The following is a 19,721-nucleotide window of genomic DNA, read 5'->3' on the forward strand; positions in this document are numbered from 1 at the left end:
CCTCGGGAGGCAGCCGATGCAAAATTTCGGCGGTCAGATATCTGGCCTCCCTCAACTTTTTGATGTCTTCTTCCGTGACGGAGGAAGGCACCCATCGGCCTTGAAGGCTAGATCCGGACATGACTGAAGGTTTGGAGCACCTGACCTGAACTTCGGGCGTTTGAGCTTGAGGTGGGGGAAGGATTCGATTGAGCAGGGGAGGGAAAAATAAAAGCCTTGTCCCCTTTATAAAGAGGGTGAATATCAAGCGTCCTCTCCGTGTCCGTTTGGACTTGCCTATAATCTAGGAGTCCTAGGAGCGGTTGGGTTACCCACGCCCGTATTGATGAGAATCCCGGAATAAGGGAACACGATCTCTGCTTTAACAAGACGTGCCAAGGAAACCGCCTCGCATGACGCGCTGAGGTGGGATAATGAAACGACTCGGATAAAGGCTTGGCCGTGGTGTGTCGTGCTACGGAATACGTCAGCAGATTAGATTTGTGTAAATATTATTCTCTCTGTGGCAATATGTGAAAACTTATTTTGCAGAGCCGGACACTATCTTTGTGTTCAAAATCTTCTATGAAGTACTTGGAGGAGGAACCCGCCTTGCAATGCCGAAGACAATATGCGCGCCGGACTCGTCGTCATTGAAGTCTGGTTCAGGGGCTACTGAGGGAGTCCTGGATTAGGGGGTGTTCGGATAGTCGGACTATACCTTCAGCCGGACTCCTGGACTATGAAGATACAAGATTGAAGACTTCGTCCCGTGTCCGGAAGGGACTTTCCTTGGCGTGGAAGGCAAGCTTGGCGATACGGATATGTAGATCTCCTACCATTGTAACCGACTCTATGTAACCCTAACCCTATCCGGTGCCTATATAAACCGGAGGGTTTTAGTCCGTAGGACAACATACACATCAACAATCATACCATAGGCTAGCTTCTAGGGTTTAGCCTCTTCGATCTCGTGGTAGATCTACTTTTGTACTACCCCTATCATCAATATTAATCAAGCAGGACGTAGGGTTTTACCTCCATCGAGAGGGCCCGAACCTGGGTAAAACTTCGTGTCCCTTGTCTCCTCTTACCATCTGGCCTAGACGCACAGTTCGGGACCCCCTACCCGAGATCCGCCGGTTTTGACACCGACAGGCTGTTCCTGGCCGTAGGATAAATATCATCCTCGAGCCCCTCTACAGTGCCTTACTTTTCTCACACTCTACATTAGATTGCGTCTAGTTGTCGCATGGGCTCGACAGCTGGTGGGGCCTCTTTGTCAGCTTCATGGAGTGAGGCCGGCCGTGGTGTATGCCTCTCGCGGTGGATCCTGCGGTGGCTTCGCCTGTGATTTTTAGAACCCGCAGAGGGCACTGTTGGGATTTCACGTGCTGCCCGTTCGCGTGTCAAACGCCGATTGGCATGGGGTGGATGAGGTGAGGAAAGGCATGTGACTCTCTTCTTCCTCCTTCCCATTCGTCTTCTTCCCCTCTTCTTCGTTCGTTTCTGCCAGATCCGACGCCACTCCAGCTTGTCGTTGCCTCGCCGCGCCATCCGATTTGACAGGTGCATAAATTACAATAGCCGAGGGGCAGTAGTCTTATGCAGATATACGTTGCGAAATTTAGTTGAACCTTGCTAACAACAATTATAATTAAGAGAAATCTGATATGTGGAACATATTGAAAATGCGAGCATCCAAAAGCACATCCACGTAGAGCAATGCCGCTGCAGACGCCTGACTTTGATTGTAACAAAGGAATGATAAAACCAAATTTGCAAGAAATATAGTAGAATGACAATTGAGAGTTGTAACATATACCACCTATGTTTCAAAATATAAGGTGTATCAGTTGTTTTTTCAAAAGTCAAACATGTGTTAGAAATAAAAGTATCAATATCTATAGTGCAAAATTTGTACCACTAGATCCATTACAAAAAGTATTTTTATATTTTATTTATTTTGAATTGTAGATGTTAATATATTTTTTTATAACCTTGGTCAAACGTCCATAAGTTTGACTTATATGAAAACTGATGCACCTTATATTGTGAAATGGAGGGAGCATTTTTTTAGTGATTCAAAAAATAGCAAAGCATGTTGCGACATTCTGAAATAATAATAATGTTTATTATTTGGTGCCGCTCAAATTAATTTTAGCATACGCGAGGGGGAAATAAATTCCCTAAACATCCTAAGCTGGCCGTTGAGCCTTAGTGCTATTTTATTGGAATCCTCATGTTTAGTTTAATTTAATCACATTTTTCAAGGCTATTTTTATTTTGTTTTTTGTTTCAGATTTTCAGCCTCAACGGACCGTGCCATATATACCATTGCCCGAATCCTTAACTTTTGCTTCGTCCGCTAGCTCATTTCCTTTTCTTTCCTCTCTTCTCTCTTTCTCCGACCAGAATTACCTTAAAAAAAGACGACCAAAAGGGGGGCGGGGGTGCTATTCTCTGTGTAGGTCGACGCTTGTCTATAAAACACGCACACCCCCGCCCGTAGTAGCTACCTTAGTTTGGGCCGGTCCAGGTAGCGCCGGTTCACCTTCCATTTTTTTCCTTTCTTTTTACATGTTCTTTTTTATTTTTCTTTCCTTTCCCAATTCCTAGTTTTTTTATTTTCACGAATAGTGTATAAAATTTGTGAATATTTTCTTAAAATTGAGCAATTGTTTTGTTCATCGAAATTAAAAAGCATTCTTCGAAGTCAAACAATGTTAATCATTTTGAAAGAACATCCATCAAATTCACAGTTTGTTCACTGAATTATTTTTCTCACCAAATTTAAAAATCTTTCACGAATTTTAAAAAATATTAATCATATTCAAAAATGTTCATTGAATTGGAAATATGTTCATACATTTTCGAAAATCTTGAATTCAAGTTTTGTTTATGAACCTAAAACAACTGTTTATCAAATACAAAATTCATTCATAAATATTCAAAAAATGGTAAAAAAATCAAAATTAGTTTATCATAACAAATAAAATATTCATCAAATTCAAAAAAGGTTTACTTATTGTGATTTCGAATATTTTTTGAATTTATGGATATTTTTTGAATTTGTAAGCATTTATTTGAATTCGTGAAGATTGTTTTGGAAATTCAAAATATGTTTTGAAGTCCATGAATTTATTTAGAAAAAGTAAAAAAATGAAAAACGAAAATAGGGGAGCACCGTCCTGCACCTGAGCTGGCCGAAGTTTGCGCCTGGGGGACAAGGGTGTCCGCGTTTTGTCGCTTGTCATCGCGCGGAGCGCGGAATCGAAAGTCCCTAGAACAGAAGCTCCTGCCACTCTAAAAATTAAAATAGAACGGGAGCTCCTATTTGGGCGCCACTAAGTCTTGTTTTTTTAGAAGACCCTATGTGTTGTTTATTCCGAGATATAGGGCAGCCTTTAGTGTGGGAGGACACAGGTCACAGCCTCGTTTTTATTGTACATTTCATACTTTTTACTTAACTTTTTTACTTTTGTATATACTTACAAATATTTACAGTATATATGTATTATAAAAACTCTTTACATTAAAAATTTGAAAAAAATTACCAATCTTTTGAATTTTTAAAATGTTTATGGAAAATTATTTCACATGTATACGAAAAATGTATACAAAATATATAATTGTATGAAAAAGGATGATCATGTACTATAAAAGTATTGATCAGGAATTTGAAAAACCTTAATAAAGCATTTAAAAAATGTGAAATGTGTATAGATTTTTTTTTCATGTATATGAAAAATGTATTAAAAAATATACAATGTGTATGGAAAATGTAGATCATTTATTTAAAAAATGTTAAACGTGTATAACAAAATGTTTCTGATGAATATGAAAAATGTACAACGTACAATGAAGAAAAGCAGACATCAAAAAACATATAATTAAAAAATCTACTTAAAAAAGTTATACATGTATATAAATATGTTCCGCATGTATAAAAAATGTACATTCTGAGTAAAAAATGTTTATTGCCATGAAAACATGTTGACCATGTATGTACAAAAATGTTGACCATGTATTAAAAAGATGTTCAAAACATGTATTTAACAAAAATGCATCATGTATTGAAAAAATGTTCAACATCTATCAATAAAATGTCTGTACACTAAAAATGTTCATCATGTACTGAAAAAAATAGACATGTGTTGAACAAAAAAGTAACTGATGAAAACTGACAAAGAAACAAAGAAAACCATAAAAAAGAAAATGAAACAAATAGAACCGAAAAAAGTAAAAGGGAAACCTAATAAAACCCAAGAAAAAAATGTAAACAATGAAAAACAAGAAAAGAAACAAAGAAAAACCAAAGTATACCAAAGGCAAGTAGGAAGCCATAACAAACTGATGAAAAAGCAAAACAAAAATCATAGAAAAGAACCCATCAGCACACGGGATGAAGGCGAACCAACCTGTGGTTGGATGATTAGAGGGACTGTGGTATCCCCAGCCCACCAGGGTTCAAATCCTGGTGCTCGCATTTATTCCTGAATTTAGTTTAGGTTTTCGGTGATGTGCATTCAGTGGGAGAAGACGTTCCCATCGATGACGAGGTGCCTACGGTGACTTCTTAAATTTCAAGATGATATGTCGGCTCAGTCTTTCGGAGATGTTCATATGGGGGTAGGGTGTGCATGTGTGCATTCGTAGGGATGAGTGTATGTGCGTGTATATAAGCGCTTGCGTCTATATTGTGTTAAAAAAAGCATGCGAGATGAAGACTAGTCCATCACCGAGGCTCAAAATGTGCAAGTGCACTCGTTGAAAGATTAGACCATCTAAAGCCGGGCCCCTCAAACCCGCATCATATGCCCGGGCAGACGGCCCGATCAATGACCGATAACAAGACCGACCTAGTCCAGCGCCTCAAGCCCTCCTCAAACGCCAGACTTGATCGACACCCCTCATATCCAACCCAAAATATGTCGTTGATATGGGGAGGCCCGGACTTGACTGGGCACGTCCTCCACATCAGACCCGACCCATGGTGGCCCACTCAACCCCACATATATTCCTCCCCATCTGCTCCCTGGACCAAACACTAGCCATTTCACGCCACTCCCCTCCACCACCAAGCCCCCGTCCGATGATGTCTGGCTTTCTCCAACATGGTGGGCAGCGGATCTGAGTGCTACACCTCTAGATCCGTGGACCCCGAGCTCTTCCCATGTGACCCAGAGGAGGAGATGACCTTCTGGCTTGCGCTCCACTGCTCCTGTCAGTAGGTCGCCCGATGACAGCACATGGAGTCCTGCCGTCGGGAATGCATTGTGTCCGCCGAAATGGCGAATGGATATGCCGCGAGGTGTGTCGCTGCTGCCTCACCAAAGGCGGTGTTGTCCGTCTAATGTCCGAACTCTGTGGCGGATGCGCAACCCATCTGTTGGCGCGCCGAGCAGGAGGTGAACGCATGGGCGTCGTCGACACAAACATGGCGCAGCGTGCTTGCCTTACGAGGCAGCGGGCGCGAGAGATGGCGACAACCCTGGCGGTGTTGAACGTTGGAGAGGCGGAGTCGCATTGTCTAGCGCCCTGTATGGTGCACCAGTTCGGGTGCCACAACCGTGTCATGGTGGGTGTCGCCGGCTCCTTCTAGGATGGATCCATCATCGATTGGACGTCCAGCGGTACCGTGAGGGTTTCGGGTCCGACGAGGAAGAGTAGGGCATGGGAGACGGTGATGCCTTGAGTCTCGTGAGTTGGTCCGTGTCCCATGCCCTACTCTACCTCGCTGGCGACTGGACCAAAGTGCAGCCAGCTGCCGAACATGGTCAAGGCGGAGCCGGACGAGCTCTGCTTAAAGATCGCTATGTTGCATGTAATAGTATGGATTTGAGGCTTCTAATTCGAGGTATCCGATTGTGGAATCGATTATTTGAGGCGTGACAGATCACTGTCTGCCTGCACGTCGGCGAACGTTTGATAAGTCAGATTTGTCAAATCAATCTATAGATGCTCTTAGTGGTAACAAGTTTTTTTAGAATCACCGGGGGGGGGGGGGTTGTGGGGTGTGGGGAGCTCCCCCACCTGAATATATTACTCAAAGGGCTGCCGGGGCAGCAAGTGCAGAATTACATAGGCATGGTGCAACGTGCAGAGATGTAGGAGTGGCACGAGAAGACGTCCTCCTTGTCTCGTGTTTCCACGAGACGGTGAGACCAAATGTCTAAATCAGAAATAATGTTTCTAAGGGTTATTACAGAACATTGATCAACACTCCTAAACAACATGTCGTTGCGTGCCGCCCAAATCTTCCACAGTATTGCCATGAGGACCAAGGACCATGCCTTGGTAGGGAGCTGAGGAGGCAGAGTGGCGTCCCAAAGCTCAGTGATGTCATTGCTTTGTGGCAGAACCCCAATGCGTTGCCAAATCCTGTTGGCAAGTGGGCATGTGAGGAAGAGGTGCATGGAATCTTCGGATAACCTAGCACACCGGGGGCATATATCCGAGGATATTATATGCTTATGGGCAAGGTTGACCCTGGTATTGAGGCGGTCCTTAAAGAGTAGCCAGACGAAGATTTTTAGCTTGCAAGGAGCCTTGGCACTCCAAATGAGAGGGGCAATGAGATCGTTCTTTGGCCCAGCCATGAGGGCGCCGTACGTGTGCTTGGTGGAGAAGCCATGGCCTTGGTGTAGGAACCGTTGATCGTCCTCCGCCGAGGGCATGCAGTCAGTTCAATGGTAACGAGTTTTGGACTTTTAGCAACGATCCACCTTGGCGTGGCTAAAACTCATCTCTCTATTAGAGAGAAGTTTGTGTATACATGATAAGAAACTGAATTCATCATTACTAATCCTAATACGAAATTCATAACCATCTTTGGCTAGAAAGCACAACAAATAAACAATGACAAAAAAGAAACTCAAGTCTCTCGGAATGGTCATTGCCGCAAGTATGCTCCGGCACGTCCTACACTGAACTGAAGCTGCATGCAAAGATCGTTTTCATCAAAGGATTAACATATTTTCCTCTTCCTAGAGAAAAACAACAGCAAAAAGTCTTCAAAATCACACGGCGCTGGGGCCGGTGGGGATGGGCTGGTATCCGTCGTGGCGATCCGACGAGGCATCGCCGGAGCCAACAGGGATGCACTTGAGGACGGCGCCGATGACCAGGCCGACCGACCCGACGAGCACGCTCATGAGCCACAGCCTCCCGTTGAGGTGCACCGTGCCGGCGAACGTCCCCAGCAGCTCCACGAGGATCACCTGGAACCCGACGGTGGCGCCGACCACCGCCGAGAAGACCCAGCTGCTGAACATGCCGCTGAAGACGTTGATCTTCTCCATCTCCCGGCTGTTCACCTCGTTGAAGACCTGGATCGTCACAAGGTGAAAGTGTCAATGGAAGTTCGGAGATTAATTTGTGTTTCGATCTTGTGTGTAGGAGAGTGTGGTACCTGGCAGAAGACAAAGGTGTTGAAGACGAAGGTGTTGAGCAGTTCCTTGTCGCCGTTCATCTGCAGGAGGCTGTCCCCTCTGGCGAGGAGCACGCCGAGCACGACGAGCTGGAAGATGCTCTGGCCGGCGATGTTCCTCCACATGACCTTGGTGATGAAGTTGTCGCCCCGGCCGACCGGCGGCCTCCGCATCATGTCGTCGCTCGGCGGCTCCGTCGCCAGCGCCAGCGCGCCCAGGGTGTCCATGATCAGGTTCACCCACAGCAGCTGCACAATCGTCAGCGGCGCGCTCCCTGAAACATATCTCAAATTTATCAGTGTACACTTAAGATAATACCAGGAGATGGCACAGAGACAGACCCTATGTGTCAAGAATCAATGGAGTTTCAGTTGTGTGTAGTACCTGTGAAAGATGCGGACACGAAGTTGACCATGAGTGCCACCACGTTGACGGTGAGCTGGAACTGCACGAACTTCTGGATGTTGATGTACACGGAGCGTCCCCATTTGGCCACGTTGATGATGGTGGAGAAGTTGTCGTCCATGATGATCACGTCGGCGTTCTCCTTGGCAACCTGCTCCAGCGTAAACAAGGAGTGTAACCTCATGCCAGGACGAAGAGTGGAAGATAGCAGCGCAGTACGGTGCAAACCTCTGTTCCGGCAATGCCCATGGCGAGGCCAATGTCAGCCTCGTGCAGCGCCGGCGCGTCGTTGGTGCCGTCGCCGGTGACGGCCACCACCTCGTTGAACATGCCCCTCAGGTTGGTCACCAGCGTGTGCTTGTCCAGCGGCAGCGACCGTGCCATCACCTGCACGCAAGAACACCAAACAGTGTCACCATCGGCATCAAGTCCTCCGAGAAGCAGAGCATTGAGGATATGAGAGATACGTGCCTGGATTTTTGGTATGATCGCCCTCATCTGGTCGGGGCTCATCTGCCGGAACTCAGGGCCCTCGATGGCTACGCCGTCCGGAGTGAGGATGCCGCACTCCCTCGCGATGGCCTTGGCCGTGCTGATGTTGTCGCCGGTGACCATGCGGACGTTGATCCCCGCGACGTGGCAGGTCCTCACGGCCTCCCTCACGCCCGGCCGGAGCGGGTCCTTGATGCCGAACACGGCGATGAGCGTGTACCCGTCGTTGGGGACCTCGTTCTCGCCGCCGACGTCCTGGTACGCCAGGCAGAGCGTGCGCAGCGCCTCGCACGCGAACTTGTCGATGGCGCCGGCCACCTGCTTCATGTAGTTCTTCTCCGTGAGGGCCACGATGCTGCCGTGGCGGTCGACGACCACGTTGCTGCACCGGCGGAGCACGACCTCCGACGCGCCCTTGAGGAACGCGCGTGGCCGGCCGCCGGCGCTCGGGGACGCGACCACCACGGCCATCGTCTTCTTCACCGAGTTGAACGGCTCCACCTTGAGCTTCGCGGCGGCCGCGTGCTCGATGCAGGTGTTCTTCTCCACCCCGAGCCCGAACTCGAGGATGGCCGACTCGGTGGGCGTGCCCATGACGCTGGTCTTGCCGTCCTTGCTGCGCACGACCTCGGAGCCGGAGCACTGGAAGACGCCCTCCAGAAGAAGCTTGGCGAACCCCTCCGACAGCGCCGACGAGGTGAACTCCTCGAAGCCCTTGGCGGTGCTCACCGTGGTCGCCCCACCGGCAGCCCAGACTTTCTCGACGACCATGTGGTTCGTGGTGAGCGTGCCTGTCTTGTCGGTGCAGATGCAGCTGGCCGACCCCATGGTCTCGCACGCCGAGAGGTGCCGCACGAGAGCGCGCTCCTGCATGAGTTTCTTCATGGCGAACGCCAGGCTGAGCGTGACGGCGAGTGGCAGGCCCTCCGGCACGGCGACCACGATGATGGTGACCGCGACGGCGAAGAAGTTGAGCACCGACAGCGCGTCCGCCATCCCCCATGTCACCAGGCCGCCTGGGGAACCAGCCTTGCCGACCAGGAACCTCGCCATGAGCACGGTGAAGGTGAGCACCGCGAAGGCGAGCCCAATCTTGCCGATGATGGTGGCGACGCCGTTGAGCTTCACCTGCAGAGGCGTCTCGTCCTCGCCGCCCTGGCTCAGCGTCTCCATCAGATTCCCCCACTCCGTCCGCATCCCCACCGCCGTCACCAGCATCCTCGCTGACCCGTCCTGCACCTTGGTACCGCCCAGCAGGAACCGGTTCGTGGCCGACACGTGCACCGGCTCGCTCTCGCCGGACAGGCTCGACTCGTCGACGATGAACGAGTACCCATCAATGAACAGCCCGTCCGCCGGAACCTGGTCGCCGATGGACAGATGCACGATGTCGCCGACGACAATGTCATAGATGGACACCTTCTGCCGGAAGCCGTCGCGCGTGACCTGGATCTCGATCTTCTTCTTCTCCCTGTCGAGGTCCCGGAACTGCAGGGACTGCTTGTAGTCGCTGGCGGCGGTGATGGTGACGACGAGGGAGATGGTGAGCATGATGCCGAGGCCGTCGTACATGCCCCCCGGCCACCCCTCGGTGGCGATGCCGATGACGACGGAGATGACGGCGCAGAACGCGAGCAGCATGAGCGTCGTGTCCTGGCTGGCGTCCCACAGGTACATCCAGAACGTGCGGGCCGCCTTCTCGGGGTAGTGGTTGGCGCCGTAGACCTCGCCGCGGACGCCCACGTCGTCGGACCGGACGCCGTCGGCGAGGGAGACGTTCACCTTGCGCGCCAGGCCCTCGACGTCCTTGTGGAGGCGCAGGCTCTTGGTGTCGTGGCCGCGCACCAACGAGGCCAGCTCCTCGGCGCTGATAGAGAAGCCGCTCTGCCGCGCCAGCTCCGACAGCGGGTGCTCCACCCTGCGGGCGGCTGCGCCGGGGCACCGGAGAAACATCGCCATTGTTACGATCGATCAGAGGAACATATTTGGACATAAATCAAACTAATGGGACGTTTATGGCAGGTTGCCGGTGATGCAGACGAACATACCATCGATGAATTGCAGAGCGGCCTTCTGCACGTAGAGAGCGACACGAAGCTTTTCCTATGGAGATGCAACCAAACATCAGAGGAGAAAATTTAAGCCTGGTCAAGGCGAATTTAAGGCAGCTTAATTCTACCACGTAGGTTACAAATACAGTCAATCTCTCCATCTATTGCAGCCATCGCTAACAAATTTCGATCGCTCTAAAACATGTTGATTGATGTGATCCACGTAACTGTCGTCCATGCAGATCGGAAATTGATTGCAACAAATTAGATCAAGAGCCATATGCCATGATGCATGCATTGGCGTTGCAGGGCAGTAGATCTAATAGCTAGCTCCACGAAGAAGAACGTGGGCGAGATCGAGGGTGTATCATCAGATGGACAAATCGACGAACCTGGATGTTGCGACGCTGCGTCTCGGCCTGGGATCGCTTGTCGAGGTCGGGGACCATGCGGAAGCGGCGTCGCCGGTTCTTGACGAGCGTGCCAACGGCCTCCCGCCATCGGCGCTGCGCGTCCTCCGACGGATTCTTCGCCGGCACATCGAAGGTCTTGAGAAAATCTATCGATTTTTTCCGTAAATAAGACATGGTTGATGATGGGCAATCTAATTAATTGATTGATCAACTCTCTTGCAGTCCTTTTCTCCTACTGCTTCTCTATCCGTGAGACTACCCAGAAGCGTCTAAACATTCGAGACTTGGAGTCCTATTTCCATGGTATTCTTTCATGCATGCCACAATCTACGCGGTTCACATCGCACACATGGTGGATCAGCCCATATATATACTTGATAAAAATAGCTTTGTTCAATTTTAGTAGTTTGTTCAATGGACCAGAATATTTCTTCTTTAGACATTGTAAAATATAATGAAAAAGAGTTGCTACATTCTCTCCCCTTCCGTAAGCTTAATAAGAATTCTCAAGATATTTGGAGATTGGGTTCGAGTGTCCGTGTAAGGACATCTCCAACGGTGATCCGTAAATTTCATCCCGCATCCGTTCGCGGACTGGATGTCAGTCCGTGGACAAAGATGCGGGAGGACGCCATCTAACCGTAACCGCATACATTTTCACAACAACTCGAACAAATCAGACGAAATTCGTGCAAACACGGACGGATTTCATATAAACATGACAAATTTCATATAGAAATGCCAGATTTTCATATAAACATAACGAATTTTATTACATTTACACTAACTAAGCGGTGCTAGTCCGGCTCTGGAGGTATACTTAATACCTAATCTAAATGGCCGTCCATGGATCGCTTTGTCTTCCTCATGTTCGGCAACCCGATCACGGACTGCCGAAAGCCCCGAAGGTATATGCTTCAGTGCAAAGGACGACTCGCTTCCCCATAGCTCATCGGAACCCGGCTGGTGCTTCAGCGGTAGGGGAAGGCGGCGCCTCCGCTTCCATGGAGCCCATGTGGGATCAACGAAGGTCATCACAAGAGAAGAACCGGGCAAGACAGCGGCTGTGTACGCCGGCGTCGCCTCGGCAGTGGCCTTCACGTGACCCAAGTAGTGGCGACCTCCCATGTTCTACTTCTACTAATTGATGATTGCGGACGCGAAGGCGCTGGCCACCGACTCGCCGCTCTCCATGCACCCGGCTTCTGTCTGTGCCTGCATGGTCCGTCCGCAGGCACGAGAGGCACAGTCGCAGACACGGAAGGCGTGTTACGACGCGGCATCGTCGACGACATCGACAACACCCGTGCCCGCCATGCTCCCGCCGTGCCGGTGGAGCAACTCACAACTCCTCATCGAGCTGGCCCGGAGCGGCGAGTTGTTGAACCACGCGCCGGCTTGGGGCGGCAACTGGCTCCATCGAGCTAGGCGAGGGAGGTGGAGCAACGAGTTGCCTCGCTCGTATCCAGCGGGCTCAGCGGGTAAGGGAGTCCTGGATTAGGGGGTCCCCGGGCGTCCGAGCTATGTGACATGGGTCGGACTGATGGACCATGAAGATACAAGATAGAAGGCCTTCCCCCGTGTCCGGATGGGAGTCTCCTTTGCGTGGATGGCAAGCTTGGCGTTCGGATATGAAGATTCCTTTCTCTGTAAATCGACTCTGTACAACCCTAGGCCCCTCCGGTGTCTATATAAACCGGAGGGTTTAGTCCGTAGAGGCAATCATAATCATATAGGCTAGACATCTAGGGTTTAGCCATTACGATCTCGAGGTAGATCAACTATTGTAACCCCTATACTCATCAAAGTCAATCAAGCAGGAAGTAGGGTATTACCTCCACTAAGAGGGCCCAAACCTGGGTAAACATCATGTCCCTTGTCTCCTGTTGCCTTTGATCCTTAGACGCACAGTTCGGGACCCCCTACCCGAGATCGACCGATTTTGACACCGACATTGGTGCTTTAATTGAGAGTTCCACTATGCCGTCGACAGAAGGTTCGATGGCTCGATCGATCATCTACAATGATGCTGTTCCGAGGGAGACTTTCCTCCTCGGCCAAATTTTCGTATTCCGTGGCTTCGCACTGCGTGCCAACTCAATTAGCCACCTTGAACAAACTGACAGCTACGCCCCTGGTCAGCAGATCCGTTTCGGGAACCTAAACTATGTCGCTGATATCCGAGGAGACTTGATCTTCGAAGGGTTCGCATCCCCGACCATTGCTCTGGCCTTAGATCCGGAGCAAACCATCAGGTTCGAAGATGGGAGTGTGAAGCCCACCAGACTCTCCATTACAAACTGCATTATCGAGGATCCGGAGGCGATCGTGTCCACGGCGAACTCGGAATCAGTCCTAGTTCCCCTATCATTGAAAGGCCGGACTCGCCCCCGGACTCCAGATTCGAACTCTCGAAGTCCGCGCCAAGTAGGCAGGGCCAGGAGGCTTTCACCCTGGCTAGCCCCGCGGACTCTCGCTTCCACGTCCAAACCTCGCTCTTAAATGAGGCCCTGAACTTAATGCAATCCCTCGCTATTACAGAGGAATCACTTCCGAACTACGCCCAGCCCGGACTAGGGGCTGGATTACGCCTCCGAAGACATCGACGACATGGACGACGATGCTGGAGATGAACAAGGCCAAGACCCACTGATTACCGGACGTTGGTCGTCCACCTCCACATATGAGTATACATGGTGGACTGCTACCTCTTGAGCACTGCGTTGGTTTTCCCCGAAGAGGAAGGGATGATGCAGCAAAGTAGCGTAAGTATTTCCCTCAGTTTTTGAGAACCAAGGTATCAATCCAGTAGGAGGCTACGCGCGAGTCCCCCGTACCTGCACAAAACAAATAAATCCTCGCAACCAACGCAAATAGGGGTTATCAATCCCTATAAGGCCACTTACGAGAGTGAGATCTGATAGATATAATTAGATAATATTTTTGGTATTTTTATGATAAAGATGCAAAGTAAAATAAAGACAAAGTAAATAGCAAATGAAATAACTAAGTAGTAGGAGATTAATATGATGAAGATAGACCCGGGGCCATAGGTTTCACTAGTGGCTTCTCTCGAGAGCATAAGTATTCTACGATGGGTGAACAAATTACTGTTGAGCAATTGACAGAATTGAGCATAGTTATGAGAATATCTAGGTATGATCATGTATATAGGCATCACGTTCGAGACAAGTAGACCGACTCCTGCCTGCATCTACTACTACTACTCCACTCATCGACCGCTATCCAGCATGTATCTAGAGTATTAAGTTAAAAACAGAGTAACGCCTTAAGCAAGATGACATGATGTAGAGGGATAGACTCATGCAATATGAAGAAAACCCCATCTTGTTATCCTCGATGGCAACAATACAATACGTGCCTTACTGCCCCTACTGTCACTGGGAAAGGACACCGCAAGATTGAGCCCAAAGCTAAGCACTTCTCACATTGCAAGAAAGATCAATCTAGTAGGCCAAACCAAACTGATAATTCGAAGAGACTTGCAAAGATAACCAATCATACATAAAAGAATCCAGAGAAGATTCAAATATTATTCATAGATAGACTTGATTGTAAACCCACAATTCATCGGTCTCAACAAACACACTGCAAAAAGAAGATTACATCGAATAGTTCTCCACAAGAGAGGGGGAGAACATTGTATTGAGATCCAAAAAGAGAGAAGAAGCCATCTAGCTACTAACTATGGACCCGTAGGTCTGAGGTAAACTACTCACACTTCATCGGAGGGGCTACGTGTTGATGTAGAAGCCCTCCGTGATCGATGCCCCCTCCGGCGGAGCTCCGGAACAGTCCCCAAGATGGGATCTCGTGGATACAGAAAGTTGCGGTGGTGGAATTAGGTTTTTGGCTCCGTATCTGATCGTTTGGGGGTACGTAGGTATATATAGGAGGAAGGAGTACGTCGGTGGAGCAACAGGGGGCCCACAAGGGTGGAGGGCGCGCTTGGGGGGGGGAGGCGCGCCCCCTACCTCATGGCCTCCTCTTTTTTCTTTCTTGACGTGGGGTCCAAGTCTCCCGGGTCTTGTTCGTTGAGAAAATCACGTTCCCGAAGGTTTCATTCCGTTTGGACTCCGTTTGACATTCCTTTTCTTCGAAACCCTAAAATAGGCAAAAAACAACAATTCTGGGCTGGGCCTTCGGTTAATAGGTTAGTCCCAAAAATAATATAAAAGTGGATCATAAATCCCAATAATGTCCAAAACAGTAGATAATATAGCATGGAGCAATCAAAAATTATAGATACGTTGGAGACGTATCAAGCATCCCCAAGCTTAATTCCTGCTCGTCCTCGAGTAGGTAAATGATAAAAACAGAATTTTTGATGCGGAGTGCTACTTGGCATAATTTTAATGTAATTCTTCTTAATTGTGGTATGAATATTCAGATCCGAAAGATTGAAGACAAAAGTTCATATTGACATGAAAATAATAATACTTCAAGCATACTAACTAAGCAATTATGTCTTCTCAAAATAACATGGCCAAAGAGAGCTATCCCTACAAAATCATATAGTCTGGCTATGCTCTATCTTCACCACACAAAATATTTAAATCATGCACAACCCCGATGACAAGCCAAGCAATTGTTTCATACTTTTGACATTCTCAAAACTTTTTCAATCTTCACGCAATACATGAGCGTGAGCCATGGATATAGCGCTATAGGTGGAATAGAATGGTGGTTGTGGAGAAGACAAAAAGGGAGAAGATAGTCTCACATCAACTAGGCGTATCAACGGGCTATGGAGATGCCCATCAATAGATATCAATGTGAGTGAGTAGGGATTGCCATGCAACGAATGCACTAGAGCTATAAGTATAAGAAAGCACAAAAGAAACTAGTGGGTGTGCATCCAACTTGCTTGTTCATGAAGACCTAGGGCATTTTGAGGAAGCCCATCATTGGAATATACAAGCCAAGTTCTATAATGAAAGATTCCCACTAGTATATGAAAGTGATAACATGAGAGACTCTCTACTATGAAGATCATGGTGCTACTTTGAAGCACAAGTTTGGTAAAAGGATAGTAACATTGTACCTTCTCTCTTTTTCTCTCATTCTATTTTTATTTTTATTTTTTTATTTGGGCCTTTTCTCTTTTTTTGGCCTCCTTTTTATTTTTCGTCCGGAGTCTCATCCCGACTTGTGGGAGAATAATAGTCTCCATCATCCTTTCCTCACTGGGACAATGCTCTAATAATGATGATCATCACACCTTTATTTTTCTTACAACTCAACAATTACAACTAGATAACGGATCAGTGGAAAGTTGCATGGTAATATATCTCGGAATGGCTATGGAAATGCCATAATAGGTAGGTATGGTGGCTATTTTGAGGAAGGTATATGGTGGGTGTATGATACCGGCGAAAGGTGCGCGATATTAGAGAGGCTAGCAAAGGTGGAAGGGTGAGAGTGCGTATAATCCATGGACTCAACATTAGTCATAAAGAACTCATATACTTATTGCAAAAATCTACAAGTTATCAAAGCAAAGTATTACGCGCATGCTCCTAGGGGATAGATTGGTAGGAAAATACCATCGCTCGTCCCAGACCGCCACTCATAAGGAAGAAAATCAATAAATAAATCATGTTCCCACTTCATCACATAACGGTTCACCATATGTGCATGCTACGGGAATCACAAGCTTCAACACAAGTATTTCTCAAATTCACAACTACTCAACTAGCATGACTTTAATATCACCATCTCCATATCTCAAAACAATTATCAAGTATCAAACTTATCATAGTATTCAACACACTCATAAGAGAAATTTTTATTCTTAATCTTGTATACCAATCATATTAGGATTTTAAGAAAATTACCATGCTATTTAAGACTCTCAAAATAATCTAAGTGAAGCATGAGAGATCAATAGTTTCTATAAAACAAATCCACCACCGTGCTCTAAAAGATATAAGTGAAGTACTAGAGCAAAATTATATAACTCAAAAGATATAAGCGAAGCACATAGAGTATTATAACAAATTCCAAATCATGTATGGATCTCTCAAAAGGTGTGTACAGCAAGGATGATTGTGGTAAACTAACAAGCAAAGACTCAAATAATACAAGACGCTCCAAGCAAAACACATATCATGTGGCGAATACAAATATAGCTCCAAGTAAAGTTACCGATAGAAGTAGACGAAAGAGGGGATGCCTTCCGGGGCATCCCCAAGCTTTGGATTTTAGGTGTCCTTAGATTATCTTGGGGGTTCCATGGGTATCCACAAGCTTAGGCTCTTGCCACTCCTTGTTCCATAATCCATCAAATCTTTACCCAAAACTTGAAAACTTCACAACACAAAACTTAAAGTAGAAAATCTCGTGAGCTCCGTTAGCGAAAGAAAATAAAACACCACTTCAAGGTACTGTAATGAACTCATTCTTTATTTATATTGGTGTTATACCTACTGTATTCCAACTTCTCTATGGTTTATAAACTATTTTACTAGCCATAGATTCATCAAAATAAGCAAACAACACATGAAAAACAGAATCCGTCAAAAACAGAACAGTCTGTAGTAATCTGTAGCTAGCGCAAGATCTGGAACCCCAAAAATTCTAAAATAAATTTCTGGACGTGAGTAATTTATCTATTAATAATATTCAAAAATAATTAACTAAATATCACTTTCAAAATAAAAATGACAGCAGTTCTCGTGAGCGCTAAAGTTTCTTTTTTTTACAGCAAGTTCAACAAGACTTTCCCCAAGTCTTCCCAACGGTTCTACTTGGCACAAACACTAATTAAACACAAAAAACACAACCAAAACAGAGTCTAGATAAATTATTTATTACTAAACAGGAGAAAAAAGCAAGGAATAAAAATAAAATTGGATTGCCTCCCAACAAGCGCTATCGTTTAACGCCCCTAGCTAGGCATAACAAGCAAGAATAGATCTAGGTATTGCCATCTTTGGCAGGCAATCCATAAGTGGATCTCATAATAGATTCATAAGGTAATTTAATTTTCTTTCTAGGAAAGTGTTCCATGCCTTTCCTTAATGGAAATTGGAATCTAATATTTCCTTCCTTCATATCAATAATTGCACCAATCGTTAAGGAAAGGTCTACTAAGAATAATAGGACATGAAGGATTGCAATCGATGTCAAGAACAATAAAATCTACGGGCACATAATTCCTTTTTGCAACAATAAGTGCATCATTAATTCTTTCCATAGGTTTCTTAATAGTGGAATCCGCAAGGTGCAAGTTTAAAGAGCAATCATCAAAATCACGGAAACCTAACAAATCACACAAAGTCTTTGGAATCATGGAAACACTAGAACCCAAATCACATAAAGAATAGCATTCATGATCTTTAATTTTAATTTTAATAGTTGTTTCCCACTCATCATAAAGTTTTCTAGGGATAGAAACTTCCAATTCAAGTTTTTCTTCATAAGATTGCATCAAGGCATCAACGATATGTTTAGTAAACGCTTTATTTTGACTATAAGCATGAGGAGAATTTAGCACGGATTGCAACTAGGAAATACAATCAATCAAAGAGCAATTTTCATAGTTAAATTCCTTGAAATCCATAATACCGGGTTTAGCAACATCTAGGGTTTTAATTTCTTCAATCCCACTTTTATCAATTTTAGCATCAAGATCAACAAATTCTGAATTGTTGGAACGCCTTCTAGGTAAGGGTGGATCATATTCAGTCCCATCATTATCAAGATTCATGTTGCAAAACAAAGATTTAATAGGGGACACATCAATAACTTTTAGATCTTCATCTTTATTTTCATAGGAACTAGAAGAACACGCTCTTATAAAGGCATCTTTCTTAGCACGCATCCTAGCGGTTCTTTCTTTGCACTTTTTCAAACAATCAACATCAAGAGAAATTCTATCAACCTTCCTAGCCAAATCATCAATCTTAAGCAATTTTTCTTCAATCATAGCATTAAAATTCTTTTGCGAAGTAATAAATTATTTAATATTAGATTAAAAATCAGAGGGCATATTATTATAATTTCCATAAGAATTGTTGTAGGAATTACCATAATTATTAGAGGGATTACTAGGATAAGGCCTAGGGTTGGAATTTCCTCTATACGCGTTGTTACCAAAATTGTGCCTACCAACAAAATTCACATCCATAGATTCATTATTATTCTCAATCAAAGTAGACAAGGGCATATCATTAGGATCAGAAGAAACACTCTTATTAGCAAATAATTTCATAAGTTGATCCATCTTTCCACTCAAAACATTAATTTCTTCTATCGCATGCACCTTTTTATTAGTAGATCTTTCAGTATGCCATTGAGAATAATTAACCATAATATTATCTAGAAGTTTAGTAGCTTCTCCTAAAGTGATTTCCATAAAAGTGCCTCCCGCGGCCGAATCGAAAAGATTTCTAGAAGCAAAATTCAATCCGGCATAAATTGTTTGAACAATCATCCACAAATTTAAACCATGAGTAGGGCAATTACGTATCATTAGTTTCATTCTCTCCCAAGCTTGTGCAACATGTTCATGATCAAGTTGCTTAAAATTCATAATATCGTTTCTAAGAGAGATGATCTTAGCGGGAGGAAAATACTTAGAGATAAAAGCATCTTTGCACTTGTTCCATGAATCAATACTATTTTTAGGCAAAGACGAAAACCAAGCTTTAGCACGATATCTAAGAGAAAAAGGAAATAGCTTCAATTTAACAATATCATTATCCACATCTTTCTTCTTTTGCATGTCACACAAATCAATGAAGCTATTTAGATGGGTAGCGGCATCTTCACTAGGAAGGCCAGAAAACGGATCTTTCATGACAAGACTCAACAAAGCAGTATTAATTTCACAAGATTCAGCATCGGTAAGAGGAGAAATCGGAGTGCTAATAAAATCATTGTTGTTGGTATTGGTGAAGTCACACAATTTAGTATTATCTTCA

At 45.8% G+C, this 19,721-nt stretch overlaps 1 protein-coding gene across 1 annotated transcript; it reads right to left on the bottom strand.

Moving 5' to 3' along the window:
- Positions 1-6,948: 6,948 nt before the first annotated feature.
- On the bottom strand, positions 6,949-10,947 carry LOC125549247 (calcium-transporting ATPase 1, plasma membrane-type). Its single transcript, XM_048712705.1, has 7 exons — positions 10,753-10,947; positions 10,358-10,412; positions 8,289-10,237; positions 8,046-8,204; positions 7,797-7,968; positions 7,394-7,686; positions 6,949-7,310 (listed from the first exon to the last, which is right to left on the bottom strand). Exons 1-7 carry the CDS (start codon positions 10,945-10,947, stop codon positions 7,002-7,004), a joined length of 3,132 nt encoding a protein of 1,043 aa, XP_048568662.1. The 3' UTR covers positions 6,949-7,001.
- Between the last annotated feature and the right edge of the window lie 8,774 nt (positions 10,948-19,721).

The sequence above is a fragment of the Triticum urartu genome, chromosome 3 (assembly GCF_003073215.2).
Source record: "Triticum urartu cultivar G1812 chromosome 3, Tu2.1, whole genome shotgun sequence".
NCBI classification, from domain to species: Eukaryota; Viridiplantae; Streptophyta; class Magnoliopsida; order Poales; family Poaceae; genus Triticum; species Triticum urartu.

Bases quoted from the DNA above. Each gene is read 5' to 3' on its own strand.
- LOC125549247 (XM_048712705.1), bottom strand. From the start codon at position 10,947: ATGTCTTATTTACGGAAAAAATCGATAGATTTTCTCAAGACCTTCGAT. The intron at 10,413-10,752 runs GTTCGTCGATTT...GCATCTCCATAG, and splicing joins CGCAGCGTCGCAACATCCAG to GAAAAGCTTCGTGTCGCTCT. The intron at 10,238-10,357 runs GTATGTTCGTCT...GCCCCGGCGCAG, and splicing joins CGCTCTGCAATTCATCGATG to CCGCCCGCAGGGTGGAGCAC.